This window comes from Passer domesticus, chromosome 9 (assembly GCF_036417665.1).
Source record: "Passer domesticus isolate bPasDom1 chromosome 9, bPasDom1.hap1, whole genome shotgun sequence".
In the NCBI taxonomy this organism is placed as follows: Eukaryota; Metazoa; Chordata; class Aves; order Passeriformes; family Passeridae; genus Passer; species Passer domesticus.
In genome coordinates, this window is record NC_087482.1 from 24,789,941 (window position 1) to 24,816,041 (window position 26,101).

Below are 26,101 nucleotides of genomic sequence, written 5' to 3' on the forward strand. Positions count from 1 at the left end.
ACCCATTAGAAGTCATGTGGCAAATGCTGAAGGAATGTCTGCAGAGAAGGCAAGGTGGGTGCATTTCCCTCATGCTGCCCCTGGGTCTCAGCAGCCGGGGGCTTTGGCTGCACATCTGGACACGCCGTGCCCGGCACAGCTGGAAGGGATCCATGGCAGCCTTGCTGCCCCGCTGCTGCTTTCACGCCCTGCAGGGCTGTTTCCCAACCTGGCCTGGCTGCAGCTTCTGCCCAGCCTCTGCAGGAAGGCATTTGGCATCAGCTGGCAGACAGCCCCAATTGCACCACAGTCCATGCCCACCCTCAGATCCCCTGCAATTTCCTGGTGTCCAGGCAGATCAGATGTTGGGGCTGTTTGGGGAAGGAAGCAGCCTTGGGTTGTCCCAAAATCCTGGGTGTTTTCTGATCCTTATCCATTCCTTTCACAAGTGATGCCTCCTGAAATTGTCCCCATCCCCATTCCCAGTCAGGAATGTTTCCATCTGATCCAGCTGTCTCTTTTTCATTCTCCAGAAATGAAAGGAGAGCCTGTGCAGATGGAAGCATTTCCCGGAGGAAGCAGTGGTTCCGTGCCAGCCTCTGCTGAAGGAAGGGAGGCCATGCCAGGCACAGGCACAGGAGGTAATTGCTGTGCCTCTGGGCCTGAGCCCTGCTGAGGCTTGAGCTGCCCTCTCTGCTGCTTGGCAGTGCGGGCACAGCCTGGACTAGAGCGGCACAGCCCAGGGGAATTATCCCGAGCAGGCTCAGGGCACTTGGGTACTGAGCAGTCCTGCTGGGGTCCCTCTGTGGGAGACATGTCCTGAAACCTGGCAGTGACTGCACGGGGTGCCCACGGTGGGGAAAGGACAGAGGGGGAGAGCAAGGCTCCAGTGTGTCCTGAGAGGGCCTGGCTGTTTGCCCTTGGGATCTGGGAGCTGTCGCCGCAGAAGGAGGGCAGGAGGGACAGAGGGAGGGAGGGATGGATACCTGTGTCACTGCCTGCTGCAGTTTTCCCCGGGGTTTTAGAGAGGATTTCCTCTGTGTCTGAGGGAGAGAACCCCGGGGCCCTGCACTGCTCCAGCCACCTCTCCCTGGGATGTTGCTGAGGGCAGGGAAAGAGTGTGGAGAGTGATCAGGAGACAGCCCAGAGCTCCCCAGGCCCCTGGGCAGCTTTGGCCATGTCTATTCACATCTGGCTCCCACGGCCTTAGCCGACCCCCTTGCAGTGCCCAGTTCTCTGTGGCAGAAGGGGATCCCAGCACACCCTGGAAAATGTTCTCATCTGTGCTCCATTCTAGATGAGGTGTCTGGGAGGGCTTCTCCATCAGCTTGTATGAATAAAGTTTTGAAGCCCTTGGAGCCTCCTGCAGGTATGTTCTCAGCGTGCCACCAAGGAAGAATTGTAGACAAGCGGGCAGGAACCAGGTGACAGAAGCTTCTGTGGCTGTTGTGTTACAGATGTGTCTACAGGGAAGACTTCTCCAGCTCCTACCTTGGATGTTGCACTCAAGCCCAGCTCCCATCACAGGAGTGAGTAGTGTGTCCCTGCTGACCCCACAGGCTGAGCCTTGCTTTTCTGGGATCCATTCCAGGGAAATGGAAATATTTTTCTCTAAGGTACTCCAACAGGGAAAATCCAAGATACAACAGATAAGATATCCCTGGAACCATCCAAACACATGAGGCGAGAGCTTAAGGAACCCCTGCAGACAAGAGAAGGTGGGTGCATTTCCCTCATGCTTCCCCTGGGACTCAGCAGCCGGGGGCTTTGGCTGCACATCTGGACACGCCGTGCCCGGCACAGCGGGAAGGGATCCATGGCAGCCTCGCTGCCCCGCTGCTGCTTTCACGCCCTGCAGGGCTGTTTCCCAGCCTGGCCTGGCTGCAGCTTCTGCCCAGCCTCTGTAGGAAGGCGTTTGGCATCAGCTGACAGGCAGCCCAAACTGTAACACACCCTGAGATCCCCCACTATATCCAGCCCTGCAGATTAGGAAAAGGGTGTCTGTTTGGAGCTGGAAGTGCTCTCATCATGCCACTGTAATCTGGCCATTTTCCTGCACCATAAATTTCACAAATATTACCTCTGATGCCACCGCCCAAGTGGGAAACAGCCCCATCTGATGCAGCTGTCTCCCTTCCTTTGTCAAGAGATGGACATAGTGCTTCAGTGGAAGGTGGCATTTCTTGAAGGAAGCACTCCATCTTCGGTGCGAGCCCCTGTTGCAGGAAGGAAGGCGATTCCAGACACGGGCACAGGCACAGCAGGTAATTGCTGTGCCGGGCTCAGGCCCGGCCGGGGCTGTGTGGCAGCAGCTCTTCCCCCAGGGCCTGCCCTTGCCCGGCCTGGCAGCAGCCAAAGCTGGAGGCGCCTCGGCTTCCAGGCCTCTGGAGCTGGTTCAGAGCCCCAGGGAAACGCGACTGGTGCAGCAACGTCCCTGGCGCTGCAGCTGCTGCGGAGCTGGCCCTGAGTGCCCAGAGGCCCAAGGCACAGGAGCAGCCCCGAGCGGGAGCCCTGCCGCCAGCCCAGGGCCAGAGCCAGCCCTAGCACACAATGGAAACAGTTCTCATCTTGGTTTGCTTCCAGACTGGGATGCTGGGAAGGATTCTCCATTAGCCTGGCGCTCTGAAGTTGTGAAGCACTCTGAGCATTCTGCAGGTATGTTCTCACTGTCCCACCAAGGCGTAATGTTTGACTGACTGGTCAGGACCAGGTGACAGAAGCTTCTGTGGCTGTTTTGTTACAGATGTGTCTGCAGGGACGACCTCACCAACTCCTACCTTGGATGCTGCACAAAAGCCCAGCTCCCATCACAGGGGTGAGCAGTGTATCCCTGCTGACCCCACAAGCTGAGCTCTGCTTTTGTGGGATCCATTCCTGGGAAATGGAACTACTTTCTCTTAAGGTCCTACGACAGGAGAGACCAAAGGCATGGCAGGCAAGAAATTCCAGGACCCATTAGAAGTCATGTGGCAAATGCTGAAGGAATGTCTGCAGAGAAGGCAAGGTGGGTGCATTTCCCTCATGCTGCCCCTGGGTCTCAGCAGCCGGGGGCTTTGGCTGCACATCTGGACACGCCGTGCCCGGCACAGCTGGAAGGGATCCATGGCAGCCTTGCTGCCCCGCTGCTGCTTTCACGCCCTGCAGGGCTGTTTCCCAACCTGGCCTGGCTGCAGCTTCTGCCCAGCCTCTGCAGGAAGGCATTTGGCATCAGCTGGCAGACAGCCCCAATTGCACCACAGTCCATGCCCACCCTCAGATCCCCTGCAATTTCCTGGTGTCCAGGCAGATCAGATGTTGGGGCTGTTTGGGGAAGGAAGCAGCCTTGGGTTGTCCCAAAATCCTGGGTGTTTTCTGATCCTTATCCATTCCTTTCACAAGTGATGCCTCCTGAAATTGTCCCCATCCCCATTCCCAGTCAGGAATGTTTCCATCTGATCCAGCTGTCTCTTTTTCATTCTCCAGAAATGAAAGGAGAGCCTGTGCAGATGGAAGCATTTCCCGGAGGAAGCAGTGGTTCTGTGCCAGCCTCTGCTGCAGGAAGGGAGGCCATGCCAGGCACAGGCACAGGAGGTAATTGCTGTGCCTCTGGGCCTGAGCCCTGCTGAGGCTTGAGCTGCCCTCTCTGCTGCTTGGCAGTGCGGGCACAGCCTGGACTAGAGCGGCACAGCCCAGGGGAATTATCCCGAGCAGGCTCAGGGCACTCGGGTACTGAGCAGTCCTGCTGGGGTCACTCCATGGGAGACATGTCCTGAAACCTGGCAGTGACTGCACGGGGTGCCCACGGTGGGGAAAGGACAGAGGGGGAGAGCAAGGCTCCAGTGTGTCCTGAGAGGGCCTGGCTGTTTGCCCTTGGGATCTGGGAGCTGTCGCCGCAGAAGGAGGGCAGGAGGGACAGAGGGAGGGATGGAGGGATAGCTGTGGCACTGCCTGCTCAAGTTTTCCCCTGGGCTTTAGGGAGGATTTCTTTTGTATGTGAAGAGAGAGCCACAGGGCCCTGTGCTGCTCCAGCCACCCCTCCCAAGGATGTTGCTGAGGGCAGGGAAAGAGTGTGGAGAGTGGCCAGCAGCCAGCCCAGAGCTCCCCAGGCCCCTGTGCACCTTTGGCCATGTCTATTCACATCTGGCTCCCATGGCCTCACCCGGCCCCCTGGCACTGCACAGTTCCCTGTGGCAGAAGTGGTTCCCAGCACACCCTGGAAAATGTTCTCATCTGTGCTCCGTTCTAGATGAGGTTGCTGGGAAGGCTTCTCCATCAGCTTGGATGAAGAAAGTTTTGAAGCCCTTGGAGCCTCCTGCAGGTATGTTCTCAGCGTGCCGCCAAGGAAGAATTGTAGACAAGCGGGCAGGAACCAGGTGACAGAAGCTTCTGTGGCTGTTGTGTTACAGATATGTCTCCAGGGAGGACTTCTCCAGCTCCTACCTTGGATGCTGCACCCAAGCCCAGCTCCTATGGCAGGGGTGAGTAGTGTGTCCCTGCTGACCCCACAGGCTGAGCCCTGCTTTTGTGGGATCCATTCCTGGGAAATGGAACTACTTTCTCTTAAGGTCCTCCACCAGAAGAGACCAAAGGCATGGCAGACAAGAAATTCCAGAACCCATTTGAATTCATGTGGCAAATGCTGAAGGAAATGCTGCAGAGAAGACAAGGTGGGGGGATTTCCCGCATGCTTCCCCTGGGAGTCAGCAGCCGGGGGCTTTGGCAGCACATCTGGACACACCGTGCCCGGCACAGCAGGAAGGGATCCATGGCAGCCTCGCTACCCCGCTGCTGCTTTCACGCCCTGCAGGGCTGTTTCCCAGCCTGGCCTGGTTGCAGCTTCTGCCCAGCCTCTGTAGGAAGGCATTTGGCATCAGCTGACAGGCAGCCCAAACTGCACCATGGGCCTGAGATCTCCTGCCATTTCCCAGTCTCTGAGCAGATCAGGAGACACAGCTATTTGGAGGAGGAAGTGCTCTGGCCCAGACCCAAGACCGTGGACCTTTCCTGATCCTTATAAATTTTTTTGATAATTATTGCCTCCTGAGGATGTCACCTCCCCAATGGGAAACAACTCCACCTGATCCAGCTGTGCCTTTTCCTTTCTCCAGAAGTGGATTTTGAGCCTGTGCAGAAGGAAGCATTTCCCGGAGGAAGCAGTGGTTCCGTGCCAGCCTCTGCTGAAGGAAGGGAGGCCTTGCCAGGCACAGGCACAGGAGGTAATTGCTGTGCCTCTGGGCCTGAGCCCTGCTGAGGCTTGAGCTGCCCTCTCTGCTGCTTGGCAGTGCGGGCACAGCCTGGACTAGAGCGGCACAGCCCAGGGGAATTATCCCGAGCAGGCTCAGGGCACTCGGGTACTGAGCAGTCCTGCTGGGGTCCCTCTGTGGGAGACATGTCCTGAAACCTGGCAGTGACTGCACGGGGTGCCCACGGTGGGGAAAGGACAGAGGGGGAGAACAAGGCTCCAGTGTGTCCTGAGAGGGCCTGGCTGTTTGCCCTTGGGATCTGGGAGCTGTCGCCGCAGAAGGAGGGCAGGAGGGACAGAGGGAGGGAGGGATGGATACCTGTGTCACTGCCTGCTGCAGTTTTCCCCCGTGCTTTAGGGAGGATTTCCTCTGTGTGTGAGGGAGAGAGCCCCGGGGCCCTGGGCTACTCCAGCCACCCCTCCCAGGGATGTTGCTGAGGGCAGGGAAAGAGTGTGGAGAGTGACCAGGAGCCAGCCCAGAGCTCCCCAGGCCCCTGTGCAACTATGGGCATGTCAATTCGCATCTGGCTCCCACGGCCTTAGCCGACCCCCTGGCAGTGCCCAGTTCTCTGTGGCAGAAGGGGATCCCAGAATGCCACTGAGATCATTCTGATCTCTGCTCCCTTCTAGACTGGAATCATGACTTGGATTTTTTTGAAGCCCTGCTGGAAAATGGCTTGAAATTCCTGGAGGATGCTGGAGGCTATTCCTCCGTGTGCCTTTCTTGACAGAATAATCAGTGTCAATGTGACAAGAGCTCACTCATAAGCCATTTCCCTTAACATTATTTAAGGGCTGAAGGATTCTGAAAATCTTGCCCTGCTCCCTTCTGGAGCCCTGAGGGATCCCACAGGATCGCTGTCATTGGGAGGAAGGAGCATTTAGCTTTCAATCTTCCTCCCGTGTGCAATGCCAGTGTGTCCTTCCGTGTGCTCTGTGCAGTCACAGAGAAGAGAAGAGAAGAGAGGGAAGGGGCCGGGCCCAGGGCTGTGCCCCGGGGCTGAGCCTTGTGGGCAGCCTGAGGATCTCCTGCAGTGCCACAGGAGCTCTTCTGTCCTGCCTTTCTTTGCAGCTGAACCTGCCGGTGAAGGCCCCACATCCAAGACTGAGGCTCTGGGAGATGCTGAGGGTAGGTCAAGGCCTTTCCCCTGGGAGAGCTGCCAGCTCAGAGCCCAAAGCTGGGCCAGGGAGGCAGCGCTGCAGGTGCCAGCACAGAACCATGCACGTGTGTGCCCGCGCCCTGCACGATCCCCTCACCACTCCTGCGGCTCAGTGGTGCCCGTGCAGATCAGCAGAGATGGCAGAAGCTTCTGTGGCTGTTGAGTTACAGGTGTGTCTGCAGGGAGGACTTCTCCAGCTCCAGGGCTGGATGCTTGGCCCCAACCCAGCTCCCATGGCAGGGGTGAGTAGTGTGTCCCTGCTGACCCCACAGGCTGAGCCCTGCTTTTGTGGGATGCATTCCTGGGAAATGGAACTACTTTCTCTTAAGGTCCTCCAAAAGGAAAGACCCAAGATACTGCAGCCAAAATGTCTCATGAGTCAGATGAATTCCTGACACAAACACAGAAGGAAGCACCCGGAGGACAAGGTGGGTGCATTTCCCTCATGCTTCCCCTGGGACTCAGCAGCCAGGGGCTTTGGCTGCACATCTGGACACGCCGTGCCCGGCACAGTGGGAAGGGATCCATGGCAGCCTCGCTGCCCCGCTGCTGCTTTCACGCCCTGCAGGGCTGTTTCCCAACCAGGCCTGGCTGCAGCTTCTGCCCAGCCTCTGCAGGATGGAATTTGGCATTAGCTGATAGGGTGCCCCAACTGTACTGTGGGCCTGAGATCCCCTGCCATTTCCCAGTCTCTGAGAAGATCAGGAGGTGCAGCTGTTTTCTCAAGGGAGTGCACTGGCCCAGCCCCAATTACCTGGGATTTTTCCTGATCTTTACCTGTGACTTTGACAAGCATTGCCTCATGAAGATGACACATCCCCAGTGGGGAATATTTCCATTTGATCCAGTTGTCCCTTTTTTCCTTTTTCAAGTGATGGACCAAAAGGCTGTGCAGAAGGAGGAGCACCCAGGGAGAAGCAGTGGCTCATTGGCAGCCCCTGCAGCAGAAAGGAAGGCGATGCCAGACACGGGCACAGGCACAACAGGTAATTGCTGTGCCGGGCTCAGCCCTGGCCGGGGCTGTGTGGCAGCAGCTCTTCCCCCAGGGCCTGCCCTTGCCCGGCCTGGCAGCAGCCAAAGCTGGAGGCGCCTCAGCTTCCAGGCCTCTGGAGCTGGTTCAGAGCCCCAGGGAAACGCGACTGGTGCAGCAACATCCCTGGCGCTGCAGCTGCTGCGGAGCTGGCCCTGAGTGCCCAGAGGCCCAAGGCACAGGAGCAGCCCCGAGCGGGAGCCCTGCCGCCAGCCCAGGGCCAGAGCCAGCCCTGGCTCCCGACTGGGCAGGGGCTGCGCTGGGTCCTGACAGGGCCTGAGCCTGTCCCCTGGGGCTGGGGGAGCTGTCACGGGGCAGGGAGGGCCAGGGGTGGCAGTGGCTGCTCAGGGATGGCTTTGGCCCGTGTCCCTGGCAGCAGCCACTGCCCAAGCAGCTGCGCTGCCCCCGGGCTCTCCTCCCGGCCTGCTGGGCTTTGTTGGCTGGCACAGCCTGTGCCAAGGGCCGGCAAGGTGCCTGCAGGCCCCAGCTCTGGGGGAAACAGAGAACGTCCTGCCCGTATTCACCATGCTGCCAGCTCAGCAGTGCAGCACAGCACGGGCTCACGCTCCCCATCGCTCCCACAGATGCAGCCGGCACCACAAGACCTGTTCCCAATGCCCAGGATGGCCTTGGAAGGGATTTCTGTCAGGGAACAGGCTGCTGGCTAGGGTTACTGGCCGGCGTGCTTTGTTTGGAGCTTGTTTTCATGTTGTGCTGCTTTGGAATCGGGTATTCCTGGAACAGAAAACAGTGAGTGTTTTGTTGCTCTCCCCCTCCAACAGCTTCTTTTGAAAGTCTAACGTGGACAGGGAACATTCCTATTGAGACTGCAGTGGAGTTGTGGCCAGTCCATGATTGTCCAAATAACTCTGCTGAGGCTTCTGCTGCTGCCCAGTGCTTCCACTGGCCTCTCAATTGCTGGGCCTTGTCCTGGGGGCCCCGCTGGGGCTGCAGCCAGTGCTGGCTCCCACTGAGGCTGCCTGGCCAAGAGCAGCTCCAGGGGCACGGGGCAGAGGCAGAGGCAGGTGGGGAGGAGAAAGAGCAGGGCCGAGGTTGCCCTTGAAAGGCAGAGGCGCTCTGGGGCCTGCTCCTGGCCAGGGACCCTGCCCAGAGCCGTGCCCTGCTGGCCGGGGCCTTGAGGGGCAGCTGTCCAGCTGGGCCCAGCTGTGCCAGCAGCTCCAGCCGTGCTGGGGAGCCTTGCCAGCTCTGGGCCCTGCTGTGCACGAGGGTCCCTGTGTGCCACTGGCAGCTGGGGCCTCAGCCACCTCCTCTCTGCACAGGAGCACCTCGGGACAGGAGTTGGAAGACGGTGGCTGCACCTCACACCAGACAGCGTGAGCAGCTCCTCCAGCAGCAGGAACGGCCTGGACAGCCCTCTCAAGTCTTCTGTGAAGAGGACCCCAGAACAACCGTCTACGAGGAAGCCTCTTATTGCCCCGTAGATCCCACTGCCACCTGCTCTCCCCATGGGCCTCCCCAAGCTGCCTTCATCCCTTTTTTCTCTCCATCTGTCCCATCCCAGCCAACTCGAGTTCCTCTAGAGACCCCAGGACCAGCCCAGCACCTTCCAGCCCCTCCTGAGACCAACACATCCCTTCCTCTGCCCCTGAGCCCCCTGGCCTTGCCCTCTAAGCAGCACTGAAGGTGACACCCCACCCTCCCCCCCCCCCCCCGCTTGCAGAGTAGGCAATGGCCCATTCCTCTGTTGAAATAAAGAGAAGGATCTGTGTTGTGGTTTGAAAGCAAAACCAGTGAGAGACTCCAAGTTAGAAATACAATTTATTAGGAAAAGGGAAAAAAAACCCAAAATACATGCAATAATACAAAAGAAAAACCACTGACAGGGTCAGAATACAGCCTGCTGACACCCTGCTAGTTAGGGTGGTGGTAGCAGTCCAGCTGAAATGGCCTTGTGGAAGTGGTGATCCTGTAGAAACAATCTGGTAGCTCTCATCCTCTGGAAAAGCAGTGGGTAAGGGCGGCGGTTCCTCTGGGAATCCAGTGGAAAGACTGCTTGTTGTGTCCCAAAACCCAGATTATATCCAGCTGGGGATGCTTAGCTCCTCCCCCATGGGCAGAGCATCTCACAGTGGGCTGATATCATTCTGCCTCATGCTGTGGGTCCTTGATTAGCCATGAAACAGAAATGGCTCTGGGAGGGAGTTATCTCTGAGTCATGTGGCAAGACATTGATGGGCCCATTAACAGGAGATGAGGAAGAAACAATGCCCCTCCTGGTTTCAGTAGCTCTTGAGGATGGCATTAGAATACATCAGTGTCCAGGTGGCAGCAGCAGCAAAGCCCACCCAGCACCAGCACTGACTGAGCTCCATGCCCAGGAGGAGCTGTGGATGCCCACGGTGTGGGCAGGCAGAAGCCAGGCCGGGGCTGCTGTTGAAATGGAGGTTTTGGGCCGCTCACAGGCTCAACACAGTTGGCTGTGATTGGTCACCAAGTGAAAACAATCCACATGGACCAATGGAAGATGCACCTGTTGCATTCCACAGCAGCAGACAGTTATTGTTTCCATTTCTTTCCTGAGGCCCTCAGCTCCTCATGAGGGGAAAAATCCCAGGAAAGGATTTTTAATAAAATATCATAGCTACAGATAACTGTTTTACTCATAACACCAGGAGAAGACCAGGGAATGCAGGTAGCCTAGACTAAGGAGCTCCTCTGTCTCCAAGCTGATCCAAACCAACAGACCTACTCAGATAAGCACCAGGGGACCACAGTGCATGCACAAAGGAGAAAAGTTCAAAAGTTCAGTCATGAGGAAGACCACAGCCTTCGACCTCAGAGACCACCAAAGACCCCAGTGTGACCACCACAGGAAACAACGCGTGCCCAGAAGGCCGTGGATCTAATCGCCATGTGAGGGGAGGACAGGCGGGGCCAGGGGTTGAATGTGCATGGCGAGATTGTGTAAGGTATTGCATATGGAACATGTTTGTGAACAAAGATGTGGCTCAGTCCAGGGCTCGGGGCACAAGTTTTCACGAGAGCCATCTCGCTTGTGCCAGGCCCTGACACGCATACCCACTTCACAACTACATCAGGTTGTGGAGTGCCGCTATAGGACATGAAATAAAACAACGCAGACACGCATCTCTCCAAGGTAAAAAAGAAGGCAGTTGAATTTCTGACTCCAACATTTACAGATTTCCAAAAGTGAGAGTGGATTGGAGGGTGAAAGTGCCACCTCTCCAATGACACTGGACAAACCAACAGTCCATCAAATTTCTCCTCTGCAGAAAAGAATGCAAAACAATAAGTTATTTACATAAAGTGTTTGGGAAAGTTTGCTACAAGAATGTAAACATCAGAAGGCTTAGAAGAACATTAAAAACCAGGGCGACAGTGGAGTCTATTTATTCTGCAGATGGCTTCACTGTGACCAGCGGTGGGGCCCCGAGGGGATGGGGCAGCCCATGCTGAGCGTCCCTGGGCTGAGGGACATTTCCTTCCGTGGGATCATCTGGGCCCACACCTCCTCCAGTGCCATGCCCAGGAAAAGAGGGAAGCCATCAAGAGTATCTCCAGGGACACAGCCTGACCAGCAATGTCAGCAGGCAAAACAAAGCTCCTCCCTAATTAACACACACTTGATAGGACCTAATTGATGGGCCATCACCAATGCAGGGTGCTGCACAGGGTCTGCTGCTCTCAGCCAGGGCCAGAAGGAAGGGAAGGGAAGGGAAGGGAAGGGAAGGGAAGGGAAGGGAAGGGAAGGGAAGGGAAGGGAAGGGAAGGGAAGGGAAGGGAAGGGAAGGGAAGGGAAGGGAAGGGAAGGGAAGGGAAGGGAAGGGAAGGGAAGGGAAGGGAAGGGAAGGGAAGGGAAGGGAAGGGAAGGGAAGGGAAGGGAAGGGAAGGGAAGGGCTGTGTGGCCTTGGGGTTCAACAGGGCTGGTGAGCAGCCCCAGAGACACAACAACCCAGGTGCAACCAGGCTTGATTTCCAGGTCAAAACACTCGGCGTAGCTGGCCTGGACTTCCCTGTAAGGCACGTGGGGGCTTTGGAGTCCCCCTAAGGTGCACGAGGGGCTGGGGTCCCTTGCGGCACACCCAGGGATATTTTAGGTTTCCTCTGAGTCATGGAGGACACTGGGGTCCACTTCAAGTCATGCAAGGGATTTGGAATCCTGTGTGAGGCATGCAGAGGGTTTGGGATCTCTCCCAAGGTGTGCAGGGTGCTGGGATCTCTCCTGAGGCACATGTCGGGGTTCTGGGGTCTCATTTCACATGTAGAAAGGGCTGTGGACTCTCGTAAGCGTGCAGGTGCTTTGTGTCCCTCCTGCTGCACGCAGTGGGGCTGGAGTGTCTGCTGAGGCACGCAGGGGACGGGGAGCTCCGGCAGTCCCTCCCGGGCCCATGCGGCTCGGGGCTGCCGCGGCCCAGGGCCAGCCGCCGTGCCGGGATGGCGGTGGCGAGGCGCCAAGGCGGAGCTGCCCCGCCGGGTCACGCTGCATCGGCACGGCACGGGCGGTGCTGAGCGCCGGGCAGGCGGCACCGCCAGCCCAGGGGCCACAGCCTTGGCCCTGCCTCTTTTGGGGCCGGGCACAGACAGCCCCGCGGGACGGGCACCGCTCAGCGCCCGAAAGGACGGAACAGGTGCCAGAGGAGCCCCAGGAGCCTGGACAGGGCCCTGGCGTTGCCCGTCCGGCTCCCCCGGGCCTGTGGCCATCCCGGGCAGCAGGGGCTCGCTCTGGGCCGTGCTCTCCCCAGCCAGTGGGGCTCCGGGCCAGCACCCGGCTCCTGCCACTGCCCTGAGAATGCTGAGGGGATTTCGGGGCAGAACTGAACTTGACAGGGACAGAATTCATAGGAGACTTGTTTTGGCCTTTTACAAGGTTAACTGAGAAACAACTTAAAATCCCCGGCTAAATCGTCTGCTTTAACGCGTGGGGATTCCTTCAAGACCCTTCCTAACTCCCGTGGTGCCGGGCCGGGCCGCGTCCCAGCGAGCTCCAACACCCAGCAGCTCGATGGATGCAGCACGGCTGGCACCAGGGAAACGAGTCAGTATCCCTACAGCTGCCCGCTCTGCCTGCACGGCTGTCACACAACAGCAATGTTCCAGAAGGAACAGGCATTTTTACATCCTCAGGACCGTGTGATCTTTGGTCCTGGTGGTGGATCAGAGAGAAAAGCCAAATGTGACAGACTAAACTTGACTGTAGGAGAGGGATGCCTCAGCAGAGGGTCTGGGGACCTGTGGTGCCAGCCAGTGGCCCGGCACTCGGACACAGCAGGAAGACCTGAGATTATCACACTTCACCTGGGAGGGTAGAAAAGCTCAGGGGTTCTTTGTTCAAGGTCCCCCAGAGGCACCAGCTGAAGCCGCCACAGCTCCACCTTGATAAAAGTGTTTAAAAAGATCCAGAGGTCTGACACTCTGCTGTGGAGGACATTCCACATGTTATATTTGCCCAATTATCCAATCAAAAAAACCGAAAGAACAAACCCAAACAAAATGAAATGTAACAGCAATTTTAATTATGTAGCTTAATATATATACAATTGAATACACTCAAAATATTGACAATATAATTTGCTTTAAATGATGAATAATTTGTTTCTGATAATAGCGTATAAGCAAAAATAACCTCGCGGGGTATGCGTGGGGTAGGGGTGCAGGGCTTTTGGACCCCCGTCACCTCACGTACTAGCGTGTCAAGCCCAAATTCCCCTTTTTATGCTGTATGTCATTACCATCTCCTCCCATTTTCGATTCGTCACACTTGTATCACTGCCCTCATCATCACCTTCCCCACGCATGCTCCACACTTCTTTAAGTAAGTTGTACCACTCTTTGGGGATCTTCTTTGAGGAAGGCCTCTCCTCTTCCTCCATGTCCTGTAGTTCATCTTTTGGATTACACATGCGCACCAAGCTGCTACAGTATAAGCCAATACTGTGTTCTAACATTAAAGCAGTCATATAATCTCATATAATCAACATTTGCCTGGTGTGCAACCAAATTCTCCTCTCTTCCAACGAAATTTAGTCATAGTTATCTCTTGCTTCCTCCTGTTCTGAACATCTGCAGGAGAAGGTTGGGGGTGGACCCCTCCTCTCCCTTTCTTGCTTGGCATGACTCCTTTAACTGGTTTTTTATTTCCAAATATTAATTATCAATATTGATTACTGTTTCAATTTTGTCAGCATGAATCATATCTATTTACCACACACAGTTCTCTCATCTTTTGGGCATTCAGAAGCTTTTGATTTTGCTTTGCACCCAAGGAAAATATACCCCCAAATGTGCACAAATAACTCCTTTAGCATGTCCTCCTTTTCAGCTGGTGTTTCCATTGGTCTCTGCTATCTTGTCCTCATCTTTCCACAATTCCTGTGCCTATTCAAGTCCAGCCTGGGACAGTGCACACATTTGCTTTAGTTCTGTAGTGATTTATGCCCAGCCATCCTGCCAACCACACCCATTTCAATGTTGCAACAACCTAACTCTGGGCTGCAGTATGTGAATCTCACTCTGCTGTGTGAGCTGGCAGAGCACCAGAGCAGGCACTGAAGAAGGGGCATTCGGTACATTAGTGAAGTGAGTGCTGGAACCTGGGCTAGCTCTTACAACTCCGGCACTACGGCAGGAGTCGGGAACTGCCTCGCTATGGGCATTTACCAGAGGCAGAACCTTTAGTGCCACTTGCTCTCCAGTGCCAGACACAAGTCACGACAGGGACGAGGCACAGGAGAAAGGAGGAGGCGTCCCGTCTTCAGGTTCCGCAAGGAACAGCTTAGTCCAGGTGAAGAGAACAGAATGAAAAGCCCCTAGCTGTACTGCCCAAGGGGTTTTGTACACATACAAGTCATGGCGTGGATGCAAACAATGAACCAATAGGGAATGCTCAGGAGAGGAGTGAGGGGATTACATCAAGTGTCTGGGGCCAATTGGGGTAGGAGGGTGGAGAGGATGGGTCACAAGGGCCAGTGGGGCTTCCAGGAGTAGGGGAATTCCAAAGGGGAGTTGCAGTCAGGGATTGCCCAAAGGTTGGGGAACCAAGGGGCTGGGTTGCCTTGAGAGGCAGGGAAAGAGCTGGAACAAGGGGTGGGGAAGGACACGAGGGACAGTTTGGAGGGAGGGTAAAACCCACAGGTGAACCAACTCAGGAAAAAAACGGGGGCACAACAGAGCCCTTAAACAAGACTTGAAATGGAATCAATAAAATAAATTTGAACTGCAACAATCAAGAGCATCTTGAGGGACGCAGCCTGACCAGCAATGTCAGCAGGCAAAAGAAAGGTTTTGCTGAGCAATGGCCCTTTGATGAAGCAAAACATTTACAATCAGGGCAGTCCATTCATGCAGACGGGCGCACACTCTGGGGGTACAGCTGAGGCCATGAGGTCACAGCAGGGCTCTGGGGTCACAGCTGGCTGAGCTCTCAGCAGGCCCTGAGGTCACAGAGGTGCCAGAGCCCCGTGGTTGCACAGCAGCACAAGGAGCCAGCAGTCAGTCCCTGAGCACAACTGTTGCGGCAGCAGCGGCGGTGGCAGCAGCGGTGCTGACGTTGGGACAGCGGTGTCGGGACAGCGGTGGCAGCAAGAGCTGCGGGACTGGCGGAGGACAAGGCACCATGGCCCTTGCTCTGCGCCTCCTACTCCTGCTGCTCCTGGCCGTGGCCCTGCCTGCCAGGGCTGCCCAGGCTGCTCCGCTGCAAGCGCGGCGAGCAGGTGAGCCGGCAGCCTGGCTGCCCTTTCCTGGGACAGCGCTCCCTGCTCCCTGGGAAGCGCTGGGGATGGTTTTGCCCAGGGCTTTAGGGAGGGTTTCCTCTGTGGGAGGGAGAGAGACCCCACGGGCCCTGGGCTGCTACTCCAGCCACCCCTCCAGAGATGTTGCAAAGGGCCTGCAAAGAGGTTGGAGAGTGACCAGGAGCCAGGCCAGAGCTCCCCAGGCCCCTGTGCAGCTTTGGCCATCTCCATTCGCTTCTGGCTCCCACAGCCTTACCCAACCCCTGCAGTGACCAGTTCCCTAAGTCAGAAGGGGATCCCAGCACACTATGGAAATGGTTCTGATCTCTGCTCCCTTCTAGACTGGAATCATGACATGGGTTTTCAGGAAGTCCTCATGAAGCATGGTTTGAAGTTCCTGGAGGATGCTGGAGGCAAGTTTTCACTCTGCCTTTCCTGAGTAAATAATCAGGATCAATTCAACAAAAGCTCACTTATTAACCAGTTCCCTTAACATAATCTTAAGGTTGAAAGAATCTGGAAACCTTGCCCTGCTCCCTTCTGGAGGCCTGAGGGCTCCCACAGAATCACTGTCAGTGGGAGGAAGGAGCATTTAGCTTTCAATCTTCCTCCCGTGTGCAATGCCAGTGTGTCCTTCTGTGTGCTCTGTGCAGTCACCGAGAAGAGCAGAGAGGGAAGGGGCCGGGCCCAGGGCTGTGCCCCGGGGCTGAGCCTTGTGGGCAGCCTGAGGATCTCCTGCAGTGCCACAGGAACTCTTCTGTCCTGCCTTTCTTTGCAGCTGAACCTGCCGGTGAAGGTCCCACATCCAGGACTGAGGCTCTGGGAGATGGTGAGGGTAGGTCAAGGCCTTTCCCCTGGGAGAGCTGCCAGCTCAGAGCCCAAAGCTGGGCCAGGGAGGCAGCGCTGCAGGTGCCAGCACAGAACCATGCACGTGTGTGCCCGTGCCCTGCACGATCCCCTCACCGCTCCTGCGGCTCAGTGGTGCCCGTGCAGATCAGCAGAGATGGCAGAAGCTTCTGTGGCTGTTGAGTTACAGGTGTGTCTGCAGGGAGGAGATTCATACGTCCTTTGGTGGTTATTGCCAACAAGACCAGCCCCCATGGCAGGGGTGAGTAGTGTGTCCCTGCTGACCCCACAAGTTGAGCCCTGCTTTTGTGGGATGCATTCCTGGGAAATGGAAATATTTTTCTCTAAGTTCCTCCAAAGAGGAAGATGCAAGACACAACAGAGAAGATATCCCTGGAACCATCCAAACAGACGAGGCAAGTGCTGAAGAAAATGCTGCAGGGAGGACAAGGTGGGTGCATTTGCTTCATGCTTCCCCTGGGATTCAGCAGCCGGGGGCTTTGGCTGCACATCTGAACGCATGGTTCCCGGCACAGCGGGATGGGATCCATGGCCCATTCCCAATGAGGAATGTTTCCATCTGATCCAGCTGTCTCTTTTTCATTCTCCAGAAATGAAAGGAGAGCCTGTGCAGATGGAAGCATTTCCCGGAGGAAGCAGTGGTTCCGTGCCAGCCTCTGCTGAAGGAAGGGAGGCCATGCCAGGCACAGGCACAGGAGGTAATTGCTGTGCCTCTGGGCCTGAGCCCTGCTGAGGCTTGAGCTGCCCTCTCTGCTGCTTGGCAGTGCGGGCACAGCCTGGACTAGAGCGGCACAGCCCAGGGGAATTATCCCGAGCAGGCTCAGGGCACTTGGGTACTGAGCAGTCCTGCTGGGGTCCCTCTGTGGGAGACATGTCCTGAAACCTGGCAGTGACTGCACGGGGTGCCCACGGTGGGGAAAGGACAGAGGGGGAGAGCAAGGCTCCAGTGTGTCCTGAGAGGGCCTGGCTGTTTGCCCTTGGGATCTGGGAGCTGTCGCCGCAGAAGGAGGGCAGGAGGGACAGAGGGAGGGAGGGATGGATACCTGTGTCACTGCCTGCTGCAGTTTTCCCCGGGGTTTTAGAGAGGATTTCCTCTGTGTCTGAGGGAGAGAACCCCGGGGCCCTGCACTGCTCCAGCCACCTCTCCCTGGGATGTTGCTGAGGGCAGGGAAAGAGTGTGGAGAGTGATCAGGAGACAGCCCAGAGCTCCCCAGGCCCCTGGGCAGCTTTGGCCATGTCTATTCACATCTGGCTCCCACGGCCTTAGCCGACCCCCTTGCAGTGCCCAGTTCTCTGTGGCAGAAGGGGATCCCAGCACACCCTGGAAAATGTTCTCATCTGTGCTCCATTCTAGATGAGGTGTCTGGGAGGGCTTCTCCATCAGCTTGGATGAATAAAGTTTTGAAGCCCTTGGAGCCTCCTGCAGGTATGTTCTCAGCGTGCCACCAAGGAAGAATTGTAGACAAGCGGGCAGGAACCAGGTGACAGAAGCTTCTGTGGCTGTTGTGTTACAGATGTGTCTACAGGGAAGACTTCTCCAGCTCCTACCTTGGATGTTGCACTCAAGCCCAGCTCCCATCACAGGAGTGAGTAGTGTGTCCCTGCTGACCCCACAGGCTGAGCCTTGCTTTTCTGGGATCCATTCCAGGGAAATGGAAATATTTTTCTCTAAGGTACTCCAACAGGGAAAATCCAAGATACAACAGATAAGATATCCCTGGAACCATCCAAACACATGAGGCGAGAGCTTAAGGAACCCCTGCAGACAAGAGAAGGTGGGTGCATTTCCCTCATGCTTCCCCTGGGACTCAGCAGCCGGGGGCTTTGGCTGCACATCTGGGCACGCCGTGCCCGGCACAGCGGGAAGGGATCCATGGCAGCCTCGCTGCCCCGCTGCTGCTTTCACGCCCTGCAGGGCTGTTTCCCAGCCTGGCCTGGCTGCAGCTTCTGCCCAGCCTCTGTAGGAAGGCGTTTGGCATCAGCTGACAGGCAGCCCAAACTGTAACACACCCTGAGATCCCCCACTATATCCAGCCCTGCAGATTAGGAAAAGGGTGTCTGTTTGGAGCTGGAAGTGCTCTCATCATGCCACTGTAATCTGGCCATTTTCCTGCACCATAAATTTCACAAATATTACCTCTGATGCCACCGCCCAAGTGGGAAACAGCCCCATCTGATGCAGCTGTCTCCCTTCCTTTGTCAAGAGATGGACATAGTGCTTCAGTGGAAGGTGGCATTTCTTGAAGGAAGCACTCCATCTTCGGTGCGAGCCCCTGTTGCAGGAAGGAAGGCGATTCCAGACACGGGCACAGGCACAGCAGGTAATTGCTGTGCCGGGCTCAGGCCCGGCCGGGGCTGTGTGGCAGCAGCTCTTCCCCCAGGGCCTGCCCTTGCCCGGCCTGGCAGCAGCCAAAGCTGGAGGCGCCTCGGCTTCCAGGCCTCTGGAGCTGGTTCAGAGCCCCAGGGAAACGCGACTGGTGCAGCAACGTCCCTGGCGCTGCAGCTGCTGCGGAGCTGGCCCTGAGTGCCCAGAGGCCCAAGGCACAGGAGCAGCCCCGAGCGGGAGCCCTGCCGCCAGCCCAGGGCCAGAGCCAGCCCTAGCACACAATGGAAACAGTTCTCATCTTGGTTTGCTTCCAGACTGGGATGCTGGGAAGGATTCTCCATTAGCCTGGCGCTCTGAAGTTGTGAAGCACTCTGAGCATTCTGCAGGTATGTTCTCACTGTCCCACCAAGGCGTAATGTTTGACTGACTGGTCAGGACCAGGTGACAGAAGCTTCTGTGGCTGTTTTGTTACAGATGTGTCTGCAGGGACGACCTCACCAACTCCTACCTTGGATGCTGCACAAAAGCCCAGCTCCCATCACAGGGGTGAGCAGTGTATCCCTGCTGACCCCACAAGCTGAGCTCTGCTTTTGTGGGATCCATTCCTGGGAAATGGAACTACTTTCTCTTAAGGTCCTACGACAGGAGAGACCAAAGGCATGGCAGGCAAGAAATTCCAGGACCCATTAGAAGTCATGTGGCAAATGCTGAAGGAATGTCTGCAGAGAAGGCAAGGTGGGTGCATTTCCCTCATGCTTCCCCTGGGTCTCAGCAGCCAGGGGCTTTGGCTGCACATCTAGACACGCCGTGCCCGGCACAGCGGGAAGGGATTCCTGGCAGCCTCGCTGCCCCGCTGCTGCTTTCACGCCCTGCAGGGCTGTTTCCCAACCTGGCCTGGCTGCAGCTTCTGCCCAGCCTCTGCAGGAAGGCATTTGGCATCAGCTGGCAGACAGCCCCAATTGCACCACAGTCCATGCCCACCCTCAGATCCCCTGCAATTTCCTGGTGTCCAGGCAGATCAGATGTTGGGGCTGTTTGGGGAAGGAAGCAGCCTTGGGTTGTCCCAAAATCCTGGGTGTTTTCTGATCCTTATCCATTCCTTTCACAAGTGATGCCTCCTGAAATTGTCCCCATCCCCATTGCCAGTCAGGAATGTTTCCATCTGATCCAGCTGTCTCTTTTTCATTCTCCAGAAATGAAAGGAGAGCCTGTGCAGAAGGAAGCACTTCCAGGAGGAAGCAGTGGTTCTGTGCCAGCCTCTGCTGCAGGAAGGGAGGCCATGCCAGGCACAGGCACAGGAGGTAATTGCTGTGCCTCTGGGCCTGAGCCCTGCTGAGGCTTGAGCTGCCCTCTCTGCTGCTTGGCAGTGCGGGCACAGCCTGGACTAGAGCGGCACAGCCCAGGGGAATTATCCCGAGCAGGCTCAGGGCACTCGGGTACTGAGCAGTCCTGCTGGGGTCCCTCTGTGGGAGACATGTCCTGAAACCTGGCAGTGACTGCACGGGGTGCCCACGGTGGGGAAAGGACAGAGGGGGAGAGCAAGGCTCCAGTGTGTCCTGAGAGGGCCTGGCTGTTTGCCCTTGGGATCTGGGAGCTGTCGCCGCAGAAGGAGGGCAGGAGGGACAGAGGGAGGGATGGAGGGATAGCTGTGGCACTGCCTGCTCAAGTTTTCCCCTGGGCTTTAGGGAGGATTTCTTTTGTATGTGAAGAGAGAGCCACAGGGCCCTGTGCTGCTCCAGCCACCCCTCCCAAGGATGTTGCTGAGGGCAGGGAAAGAGTGTGGAGAGTGGCCAGCAGCCAGCCCAGAGCTCCCCAGGCCCCTGTGCACCTTTGGCCATGTCTATTCACATCTGGCTCCCATGGCCTTACCCGGCCCCCTGGCACTGCACAGTTCCCTGTGGCAGAAGTGGATCCCAGCACACCCTGGAAAATGTTCTCATCTGTGCTCCGTTCTAGATGAGGTTGCTGGGAAGGCTTCTCCATCAGCTTGGATGAAGAAAGTTTTGAAGCCCTTGGAGCCTCCTGCAGGTATGTTCTCAGCGTGCCAACAAGGAAGAATTGTAGACAAGCGGGCAGGAACCAGGTGACAGAAGCTTCTGTGGCTGTTGTGTTACAGATATGTCTCCAGGGAGGACTTCTCCAGCTCCTACCTTGGATGCTGCACCCAAGCCCAGCTCCCATGGCAGGGGTGAGTAGTGTGTCCCTGCTGACCCCACAGGCTGAGCCCTGCTTTTGTGGGATCCATTGCTGGGAAATGGAACTACTTTCTCTTAAGGTCCTCCACCAGAAGAGACCAAAGGCATGGCATACAAGAAATTCCAGAACCCATTTGAATTCATGTGGCAAATGCTGAAGGAAATGCTGCAGAGAAGTCAAGGTGGGGGGATTTCCCGCATGCTTCCCCTGGGAGTCAGCAGCCGGGGGCTTTGGCAGCACATCTGGACACACCGTGCCCGGCACAGCAGGAAGGGATCCATGGCAGCCTCGCTACCCCGCTGCTGCTTTCACGCCCTGCAGGGCTGTTTCCCAGCCTGGCCTGGTTGCAGCTTCTGCCCAGCCTCTGTAGGAAGGCATTTGGCATCAGCTGACAGGCAGCCCAAACTGCACCATGGGCCTGAGATCTCCTGCCATTTCCCAGTCTCTGAGCAGATCAGGAGACACAGCTATTTGGAGGAGGAAGTGCTCTGGCCCAGACCCAAGACCGTGGACCTTTCCTGATCCTTATAAATTTTTTTGATAATTATTGCCTCCTGAGGATGTCACCTCCCCAATGGGAAACAACTCCACCTGATCCAGCTGTGCCTTTTCCTTTCTCCAGAAGTGGATTTTGAGCCTGTGCAGAAGGAAGCATTTCCCGGAGGAAGCAGTGGTTCCGTGCCAGCCTCTGCTGAAGGAAGGGAGGCCTTGCCAGGCACAGGCACAGGAGGTAATTGCTGTGCCTCTGGGCCTGAGCCCTGCTGAGGCTTGAGCTGCCCTCTCTGCTGCTTGGCAGTGCGGGCACAGCCTGGACTAGAGCGGCACAGCCCAGGGGAATTATCCCGAGCAGGCTCAGGGCACTCGGGTACTGAGCAGTCCTGCTGGGGTCCCTCTGTGGGAGACATGTCCTGAAACCTGGCAGTGACTGCACGGGGTGCCCACGGTGGGGAAAGGACAGAGGGGGAGAGCAAGGCTCCAGTGTGTCCTGAGAGGGCCTGGCTGTTTGCCCTTGGGATCTGGGAGCTGTCGCCGCAGAAGGAGGGCAGGAGGGACAGAGGGAGGGAGGGATGGATACCTGTGTCACTGCCTGCTGCAGTTTTCCCCCATGCTTTAGGGAGGATTTCCTCTGTGTGTGAGGGAGAGAGCCCCGGGGCCCTGGGCTACTCCAGCCACCCCTCCCAGGGATGTTGCTGAGGGCAGGGAAAGAGTGTGGAGAGTGACCAGGAGGCAGCCCAGAGCTCCCCAGGCCCCTGTGCAACTATGGGCATGTCAATTCGCATCTGGCTCCCACGGCCTTAGCCGACCCCCTGGCAGTGCCCAGTTCTCTGTGGCAGAAGGGGATCCCAGAATGCCACTGAGATCATTCTGATCTCTGCTCCCTTCTAGACTGGAATCATGACTTGGATTTTTTTGAAGCCCTGCTGGAAAATGGCTTGAAATTCCTGGAGGATGCTGGAGGCTATTCCTCCGTGTGCCTTTCTTGACAGAATAATCAGTGTCAATGTGACAAGAGCTCACTCATAAGCCATTTCCCTTAACATTATTTAAGGGCTGAAGGATTCTGAAAATCTTGCCCTGCTCCCTTCTGGAGCCCTGAGGGATCCCACAGGATCGCTGTCATTGGGAGGAAGGAGCATTTAGCTTTCAATCTTCCTCCCGTGTGCAATGCCAGTGTGTCCTTCCGTGTGCTCTGTGCAGTCACAGAGAAGAGAAGAGAGGGAAGGGGCCAGGCCCAGGGCTGTGCCCCGGGGCTGAGCCTTGTGGGCAGCCTGAGGATCTCCTGCAGTGCCACAGGAGCTCTTCTGTCCTGCCTTTCTTTGCAGCTGAACCTGCCGGTGAAGGCCCCACATCCAAGACTGAGCCTCTGGGAGATGCTGAGGGTAGGTCAAGGCCTTTCCCCTGGGAGAGCTGCTAGCTCAGAGCCCAAAGCTGGGCCAGGGAGGCAGCGCTGAAGGTGCCAGCACAGAACCATGCACGTGTGTGCCCGCGCCCTGCACGATCCCCTCACCACTCCTGCGGCTCAGTGGTGCCCGTGCAGATCAGCAGAGATGGCAGAAGCTTCTGTGGCTGTTGAGTTACAGGTGTGTCTGCAGGGAGGACTTCTCCAGCTCCAGGGCTGGATGCTTGGCCCCAACCCAGCTCCCATGGCAGGGGTGAGTAGTGTGTACCTGCTGACCCCACAAGTTGAGCCCTGCTTTTGTGGGATGCATTCCTGGGAAATGGAACTACTTTCTCTTAAGGTCCTCCAAAAGGAAAGACCCAAGATACTGCAGCCAAAATGTCTCATGAGTCAGATGAATTCCTGACACAAACACAGAAGGAAGCACCCGGAGGACAAGGTGGGTGCATTTCCCTCATGCTTCCCCTGGGACTCAGCAGCCAGGGGCTTTGGCTGCACATCTGGACACGCCGTGCCCGGCACAGTGGGAAGGGATCCATGGCAGCCTCGCTGCCCCGCTGCTGCTTTCACGCCCTGCAGGGCTGTTTCCCAACCAGGCCTGGCTGCAGCTTCTGCCCAGCCTCTGCAGGATGGAATTTGGCATTAGCTGATAGGGTGCCCCAACTGTACTGTGGGCCTGAGATCCCCTGCCATTTCCCAGTCTCTGAGAAGATCAGGAGGTGCAGCTGTTTTCTCAAGGGAGTGCACTGGCCCAGCCCCAATTACCTGGGATTTTTCCTGATCTTTACCTGTGACTTTGACAAGCATTGCCTCATGAAGATGACACATCCCCAGTGGGGAATATTTCCATTTGATCCAGTTGTCCTTTTTTTCCTTTTTCAAGTGATGGACCAAAAGGCTGTGCAGAAGGAGGAGCACCCAGGGAGAAGCAGTGGCTCATTGGCAGCCCCTGCAGCAGAAAGGAAGGCGATGCCAGACACGGGCACAGGCACAGCAGGTAATTGCTGTGCCAGGCTCAGTCCTGGCCGGGGCTGTGTGGCAGCAGCTCTTCCCCCAGGGCCTGCCCTTGCCCGGCCCGGCAGCAGCCAAAGCTGGAGGCGCCTCGGCTTCCAGGCCTCTGGAGCTGGTTCAGAGCCCCAGGGAAACGCGCCTGGTGCAGCAACGTCCCTGGCGCTGCAGCTGCTGCGGAGCTGGCCCTGAGTGCCCAGAGGCCCAAGGCACAGGAGCAGCCCCGAGCGGGAGCCCTGCCGCCAGCCCAGGGCCAGAGCCAGCCCTGGCTCCCGACTGGGCAGGGGCTGCGCTGGGTCCTGACAGGGCCTGAGCCTGTCCCCTGGGGCTGGGGGAGCTGTCACGGGGCAGGGAGGGCCAGGGGTGGCAGTGGCTGCTCAGGGATGGCTTTGGCCCGTGTCCCTGGCAGCAGCCACTGCCCAAGCAGCTGCGCTGCCCCCGGGCTCTCCTCCCGGCCTGCTGGGCTTTGTTGGCTGGCACAGCCTGTGCCAAGGGCCGGCAAGGTGCCTGCAGGCCCCAGCTCTGGGGGAAACAGAGAACGTCCTGCCCGTATTCACCATGCTGCCAGCTCAGCAGTGCAGCACAGCACGGGCTCACGCTCCCCATCGCTCCCACAGATGCAGCCGGCACCACAAGACCTGTTCCCAATGCCCAGGATGGCCTTGGAAGGGATTTCTGTCAGGGAACAGGCTGCTGGCTAGGGTTACTGGCCGGCGTGCTTTGTTTGGAGCTTGTTTTCATGTTGTGCTGCTTTGGAATCGGGTATTCCTGGAACAGAAAACAGTGAGTGTTTTGTTGCTCTCCCCCTCCAACAGCTTCTTTTGAAAGTCTAACGTGGACAGGGAACATTCCTATTGAGACTGCAGTGGAGTTGTGGCCAGTCCATGATTGTCCAAATAACTCTGCTGAGGCTTCTGCTGCTGCCCAGTGCTTCCACTGGCCTCTCAATTGCTGGGCCTTGTCCTGGGGGCCCCGCTGGGGCTGCAGCCAGTGCTGGCTCCCACTGAGGCTGCCTGGCCAAGAGCAGCTCCAGGGGCACGGGGCAGAGGCAGAGGCAGGTGGGGAGGAGAAAGAGCAGGGCCGAGGTTGCCCTTGAAAGGCAGAGGCGCTCTGGGGCCCGCTCCTGGCCAGGGACCCTGCCCAGAGCCGTGCCCTGCTGGCCGGGGCCTTGAGGGGCAGCTGTCCAGCTGGGCCCAGCTGTGCCAGCAGCTCCAGCTGTGCTGGGGAGCCTTGCCAGCTCTGGGCCCTGCTGTGCACGAGGGTCCCTGTGTGCCACTGGCAGCTGGGGCCTCAGCCACCTCCTCTCTCCACAGGGGCAGTTCGGGACAGGAGTTGAAAGACGGTGGCTGCACCTCACACCAGACAGCGTGAGCAGCTCCTCCAGCAGCAGGAACGGCCCGGACAGCCCTCTCAAGTGTTCTGTGAAGAGGACCCCAGAACAACCGTCGACAAGGAAGCCTCTTATTGCCCCGTAGATCCCACTGCCACCTGCTCTCCCCATGGGCCTCCCCAAGCTTCCTTTATTCCTTTTTTTCTCTCCGTCTGTCCCATCCCAGCCAACCCGAGTTCCGCTAGGGACCCCAGGACCAGCCCAGCACCTTCCAGCACCTCCTGAGACCAACACATCCCTTCCTCTGCCCCTGAGCCCCCTGGCCTTGCCCTCTAGGCAACACTGAAGGTTGTGGAGGATTTTGTGAACAGCTGGCTAGCTAACAAAGGTCACACTGACATAATACCGTTAATTAAGCAAGAAGGAGACGAGGATAGGAGTCAGCAGTCAGTGTCCAAACCTGGCAAGGGCACTGTGCCCTTGGTGCAACATCAGGATGGGGGAGAGGATCGTTAGTTAGAAACATGAAGAAAATATGTAAACAGCTGCAGCATAGTAGCCTCAAGAATGATAAGGTAGGCGTAGTTAGCTGATAAGTAACTAACCAATAATGAGCTCGCTTTTTGCAATATGTATTAGCCTCATTAACACCAATATAAATGTATGTGCCTATCAATAAAGTTTTGAGATTTGCTGATCACTCATATTGAGTGCTGCATTTCTTCCGCCGATTACCACAAATGGTGACCCCGGACATGATATCGGTAATGGCAACCACAGTGGATCGGTGAACGAGTTCGGGTCCTACAGCAGCAAGGACGGCGAATAAGCACTGCTGAAAAAGCGAAAAGTGCCGCGCCCTGGGTGACCTTATAGAAGAGCCCGGCCGATACGTGCTGCCGAAACCTTGAAGGGCTGCAACAGCGCTGACGTTCTCAAAAATGGAAATGGAAAGGCAAGCAGCATATGATTTATTTACTTGCTTTTTATAATAGCGTCAGGTTAAGGGCATAGATTTGCAGAAAGAGCTCCCACAGTTGTTAGCCTATGGGTATGCACAAGGAGTTTTTCAAAATCCTCATACAGTGCATGAATTAACAGAGTGGCGTAAGCTCGGGGACAAGTTGTGGGAGGCAGCTATAGATGAGGATAAAACTGCAAGGAAGTTAGGAAAGCTATGGCGAGTCGTGCACAATGAGTTATTACAACATCAGGTAGAAAAGAAAGCTGCGCAGCAAGCTAGCGTAGCATATGATAAGAATAAGAGTCATGGGGACTGCTACAACTGTCCGTTACCCCCTACCACATCTACAGTCGTTTTGCCACCAACATCAGCTCCTCCTTCAAGCAGCAGCTCACCCCCCGCGGATGCTGT

General features: G+C 56.8%; 1 protein-coding gene and 1 long non-coding RNA gene across 3 annotated transcripts; both read left to right on the top strand.

The window, feature by feature from the left end:
- The first annotated feature begins 1,439 nt into the window (after positions 1–1,439).
- LOC135307718 (proteoglycan 4-like) lies at positions 1,440–25,678 on the top strand. 2 transcript variants are annotated; one of them, XM_064432131.1, is made up of 25 exons: positions 1,440–1,508; positions 1,596–1,697; positions 2,127–2,243; positions 2,563–2,634; positions 2,723–2,794; positions 2,882–2,983; positions 3,442–3,549; positions 4,205–4,276; positions 4,365–4,436; positions 17,640–17,741; positions 18,171–18,287; positions 18,607–18,678; positions 18,767–18,838; positions 18,926–19,027; positions 19,486–19,593; positions 20,249–20,320; positions 20,409–20,480; positions 20,568–20,669; positions 21,111–21,218; positions 22,312–22,368; positions 22,570–22,641; positions 22,729–22,827; positions 23,272–23,385; positions 24,014–24,179; positions 24,710–25,678. In XM_064432131.1, exons 2-25 carry the CDS (start codon positions 1,658–1,660, stop codon positions 24,765–24,767), a joined length of 2,148 nt encoding a protein of 715 aa, XP_064288201.1. In that variant the 5' UTR covers positions 1,440–1,508; positions 1,596–1,657; the 3' UTR covers positions 24,768–25,678. The 2 variants fall into 2 exon arrangements, with proteins under 2 accessions (XP_064288201.1, XP_064288200.1); XM_064432130.1 differs by lacking the exon at positions 4,365–4,436 and adding an exon at positions 17,481–17,552.
- LOC135307725 (uncharacterized) lies at positions 6,271–7,333 on the top strand. The gene is made up of 4 exons (XR_010368394.1): positions 6,271–6,329; positions 6,531–6,602; positions 6,690–6,788; positions 7,233–7,333. It is a non-coding gene; the product is annotated as an uncharacterized LOC135307725 (long non-coding RNA).
- Positions 25,679–26,101: the final 423 nt, after the last annotated feature.

Bases quoted from the DNA above. Each gene is read 5' to 3' on its own strand.
- LOC135307718 (XM_064432131.1), top strand. From the start codon at position 1,658: ATGAGGCGAGAGCTTAAGGAACCCCTGCAGACAAGAGAAG. The intron at 2,244-2,562 runs GTAATTGCTGTG...GTTTGCTTCCAG, and splicing joins CACGGGCACAGGCACAGCAG to ACTGGGATGCTGGGAAGGAT. The intron at 19,594-20,248 runs GTAATTGCTGTG...GCTCCGTTCTAG, and splicing joins GCCAGGCACAGGCACAGGAG to ATGAGGTTGCTGGGAAGGCT.